Source organism: Adiantum capillus-veneris, chromosome 19 (assembly GCF_014529385.1).
Source record: "Adiantum capillus-veneris isolate H3 chromosome 19, ASM1452938v2, whole genome shotgun sequence".
NCBI lineage: Eukaryota > Viridiplantae > Streptophyta > Polypodiopsida > Polypodiales > Pteridaceae > Adiantum > Adiantum capillus-veneris.
The window spans coordinates 114,258,952-114,263,209 of NC_140949.1; the positions used below are offsets into that span (position 1 = coordinate 114,258,952).

Genomic DNA, 4,258 nt, shown 5'->3' on the forward strand with positions numbered 1-4,258 from the left:
CTGTCCTATAGTTGAGTTCCTACTACATAGTCATGGTATTCAAGAACGAAATAGTGGACTTGAAGTTCAAAGCTACTAAGTTGATGCTAGCACTCCATTTTGATCACTTTGTTGTCGAAGCTCCATTATCTACAACTCAATATGACAGAAGGGATGTAAATCATTTGGTTTATCACAAAAAAGGTTCAAAAAACTATATTCAAGAGTTAAAATTAAAACAAAAACTATATCATTGCGCATTTGATTGATTGTATTGGCTGCAAAGAGCAAAAATATTACATAGACATTAACATTTGATTGATTGTATTGGCTGCAAAGAGCAAAAATACTAAATACACATTAACATTTCTGGTCAAACATTAAAATTTATCTTCTCATAGGTGTGTGCGAATAAAAAGGAGAAACTTGATAAATCTCTTTATCCCTGTAGATTTCACTCACTTGCAAAAATGACTTTTCATAAGGCTTTCTAGCAGTGCAACAACCAACCAAATATTGCATTGAAAACTTGATTCAACATGTAGTGGCAACTACACTCCATGCCTCACTATCAAATTCCAAACATGGAAGCTTCAATTAGCTTGTTGTCGATAATGTAAGCTACCTTCAAGCTACCTCCTTATCATGTGATTTTACAAGCTACTTAACAAATTTGATTAGGTTCAACCATACCTAAATATGTGGTCATTTTGATTTTGGATGATTGTGTGTTTTGTAAATCAAGACGCCGGTGATCGAGCCTTTGGCCTTGACAGCAAGAGGGGTGGACAACTTCAAGGCCTCCCCAAATGCTTCCTCAAGTTAGCCTGCTTTGGTTGATAGATGATGCCTTTGATCCACTTTTGTGTATACAATCGTGTCTTGTATGCACTTCAATGTATTGCAAGGGAGGTGATCGTCTAGTTATGAGCTTACTAGTGAATTTTTTTGCTTAAGAAACCCAAAGATAGATCTTTATTATTAAAAAAAAAAAAAGTGTGAAAATTGGAGCAATTCATACAAAGTTGGTGCAAGCTCAAGTTGAGGGGGGTATTGACATAATACAAAGCATAAAGCATCCGCAGGCGGGCTAGAAGCAGTTGGTAGAAATGATCAACCATGAAACGCAGATGAGGAGATCCTTGCCAAGAGCGAACATGGGCTTCTCATGGAAGGCCTATTCTTGGGACCCTAGCATAGCATCTCATGATTAGGTTGCCCAAGGCGCTTGCATTCGAAGGCGTCTGCCCAACAAAAGAAGCAGGTTTGAGGGAAACGTATTTCAGCAGACAACAACACAATGACTACCAACACAGCCTTCAAAGCGATGCTACTGTCGCTTCCCTTTTGAAAGAATGCGCCACACACAAAGATCTGCACACAGGTACCAGGCTTCATTCCTCTATTGTGAAATGGGGATTGCTAGAACAGAACATTGTGGTCGGAAACGCTTTGGTTAATGTGTATGTCAAGTGCGGCACATTTGCCCGTGCGCAAGAAGTTTTCCACCAGCTTCCAGCTCGAGATGTCGCTTCCTGGACTTCTCTGATTGCAGGGTATGCTCATCATGGCCGCTATGAAGAAGCTCTCCAGTTCTTCATGAAGATGCAAGATGAGGGTGTTGCTCCCAATGGATTAACATTTGCTTGCACCCTCAAAGCCTGTGGTGGCACCAGAGCAGTCGACAAGGGCAGAGAATTACATGCTTTGATCATCAGCAAGGGTTTGCTAGGGACAGATGTTGTGCTTGGAAATGCATTGCTGGACATGTATGCGAAATGTGGAGCAATTTCACAAGCGCAGCACATGTTTGGTGAGCTTCCTGTTCGGAATGTGGTCTCCTGGAATGCACTCATTGCAGCATATTGCCAGCAGGGGAAAGGAGAGGTAGCACTTCATCTATTCAAACAGCTGGAAGGGGAAGGTCTCTTTCCAGATGCAGTTACCTTTCTTTGTATTGTAAAAGCCTGTGGCAGTGTAGGATCACTTGAGAAGGGCTTAGAGATACATACAGAGATTGTCCGACTTTCTGGGCTCTTAGAAAACTGTAGTGCTCTTCCTAATGCATTGGTAGATATGTATGCAAGATGTGGTGCAATTGCTCTGGCGCAAGAAGTGCTCGAGGAGCTGTCAAGAGGCAGTGTAGTCTCTTGGACAGCACTAATGACAGGTTATTCTCAACTTGGCCGTGATAAGGAAGCCCTTGCATGCTTTAAAGGCCTAAAGGATAAAGGTCTGTCTCCAAATGCAGTGACATACCTGTGTGCGCTCAAAGCATGTGGCAGCTCAAGAGAAGCTGAAGTTGGAAAGAACATTCATGATGAGATTGTCAATATGGGGCTGCTGAAGACAGAGTATACTCTCGGAAGCGCACTGGTGGATATGTATGCCAAGTGTGGTGACCTTGCGAAGGCACAGGAGGTGTTTGAGGAGCTTCCGTTTCGAGATATAGTCTCTTGGACTGGTCTAATTGCAGAATACTGTTTACACGAGCATGGCGAGAAAGCGCTAGAATGTTTTGAGCAAATGAAATTTGAAGGCTTTTCTCCTGATCCAGTAACATTTGTTTGCATTTTAAATGCCTGTGCAAGCATAGGGGCAGCAGAGAAGGGTAAAGAAGTTCATGCTGAAATTGCTCGACAGGGTCTGCTAGCAAGAAGTGTGATTCTTGCAAGTGCTCTGGTGGATATGTATGCCAAATGTAATGCACTTGCGACATCACAAGAAGTGTTTGACTCGCTTCCTACTCAAGATGTAGCCTCTTGGACTGCACTCATTGCAGGGTATGGGCAGGGTGGGCTGCATGATGATGTTTTACGCATTTTCAACAAAATGCTGTCGGAAGGTACCAAGCCAAACCTTGTTACCTTTATGGTGGTTCTTAGTGCATGCAGTGTCTTGGGATTGGTGCATGAAGGCCAAACTTACTATGATATTATGAGCTCACACTATGGCATTCTCCCAACTTCAGAGCATAACACTTGCATGGTGAATCTCTTCGGTCGAGAAGGGCAACTGGACAAGGCGCTGACAATGCTTCAAAAGATTCGATGTCCTGATTGTCTTCCAGCATGCTTTGCTTTATTGACTGCTTGTAAAAAGTCAGATAATATGAAACTTGCAAGTTTGGTCTTTAAACATACAGTTTTCTTGGAAAAAGAGTCTGCCATAGCTCATCTATATGCAAGTGCTGGCATGCAGACAACTCTTTGAGTTCATAAATTAGAGGAAGTTATTGTTACTGGATCTGGAGAGAGCAAGGTTTAAATGGCACCAGGAGTGCCAGGAGGAGGAATTTTCCATTTGACAGCTTTGAAGTTCAGCACAATGAAGATGCTTTGTGTCTTTATGCAAGCTATGGATGTTGAAAAACATTCAACCTGCCTTCCTGCATTGAGTAGCCAATGTAGGAGATCATTACATGCAGCAAAACATTGTTATTACTTCTCTAGTGGCTTCTAATAATGTGGAGAGGTGCAACACACTTGTACATTATCTCAATAGCTTCCTAGTGTCTTGTGACTATGGACACAAGCAAAATACGCAATACATTCTTTGATTGACAAGTTTTCATAGTATGGGTTAATTTTCCTTCATGGATGGCAAACATAGCAAACATGAAATTGACGAGGAGGGTCCAGAGCGGGAAAGTGGCCAAAGGAGAGGCATAAAAAACACTTAAATGATGCAATTTTTGACTCCTTTTCAAGGGATAACCCTTGCTAGCAGTGCAAAAATGCATACCCACACGCCGAAATCCCAAAAGGGATGTTCCTTGTAACTTTGAATCATATTACTTACAAAACCCTTGAAAAAATCTTTGTTGGCCACTCTCTAATCTCAGAACGAGCTTTTTACGAACCGGAGCAACACCGCAAGCCATTCTAGTGTAGGGAATGGCTTGTTGGTGACCATTTCTTGTAATGCAGGCGATTGCATGGCGATCAGTGGAGCCTGGGAGGCACGTGGGAGTGTGCATAACAAGGAGTGGGGAGGGGGGCTTGTTACACAAATGAGAGAGGAGCTTGCAAACAGATACACCGAGCATGCATGGTTCCAAGTGCTGAGCCATGCATGCTTAGCTCTTAGCAAGAGAATAGTGACCATAGTAGTGTCAAAGTTCACGATGCACAAGCGTAGAGAGAGAGAGAGAGAGAGAGAGAGAGAGAGAGAGAGAGTGTTGAACCAACCAATTGGGCAATGAAATAGATAGTGGGGGTTGGGTGTGCTTATATACTAGCTTGGGTCTTCAAGTACCCCGCTCAGAGAATTGGCCTAC

The 4,258-nt window shown here is 42.7% G+C and overlaps 1 protein-coding gene across 1 annotated transcript; it reads left to right on the plus strand.

Moving 5' to 3' along the window:
• Positions 1 to 1,029: 1,029 nt before the first annotated feature.
• Positions 1,030 to 3,809, plus strand: LOC147434691 (pentatricopeptide repeat-containing protein At5g27110-like). The gene has a single exon (XM_086491142.1). The coding sequence runs from the start codon at positions 1,186 to 1,188 to the stop codon at positions 3,190 to 3,192; it is 2,007 nt and encodes a 668-aa protein (XP_086347268.1). The 5' UTR covers positions 1,030 to 1,185; the 3' UTR covers positions 3,193 to 3,809.
• The last annotated feature ends 449 nt before the right edge of the window (positions 3,810 to 4,258 follow it).

Coding starts and splice junctions, on each gene's coding strand:
- LOC147434691 (XM_086491142.1), top strand. CDS start 1,186: ATGATTAGGTTGCCCAAGGCGCTTGCATTCGAAGGCGTCTGCCCAACA.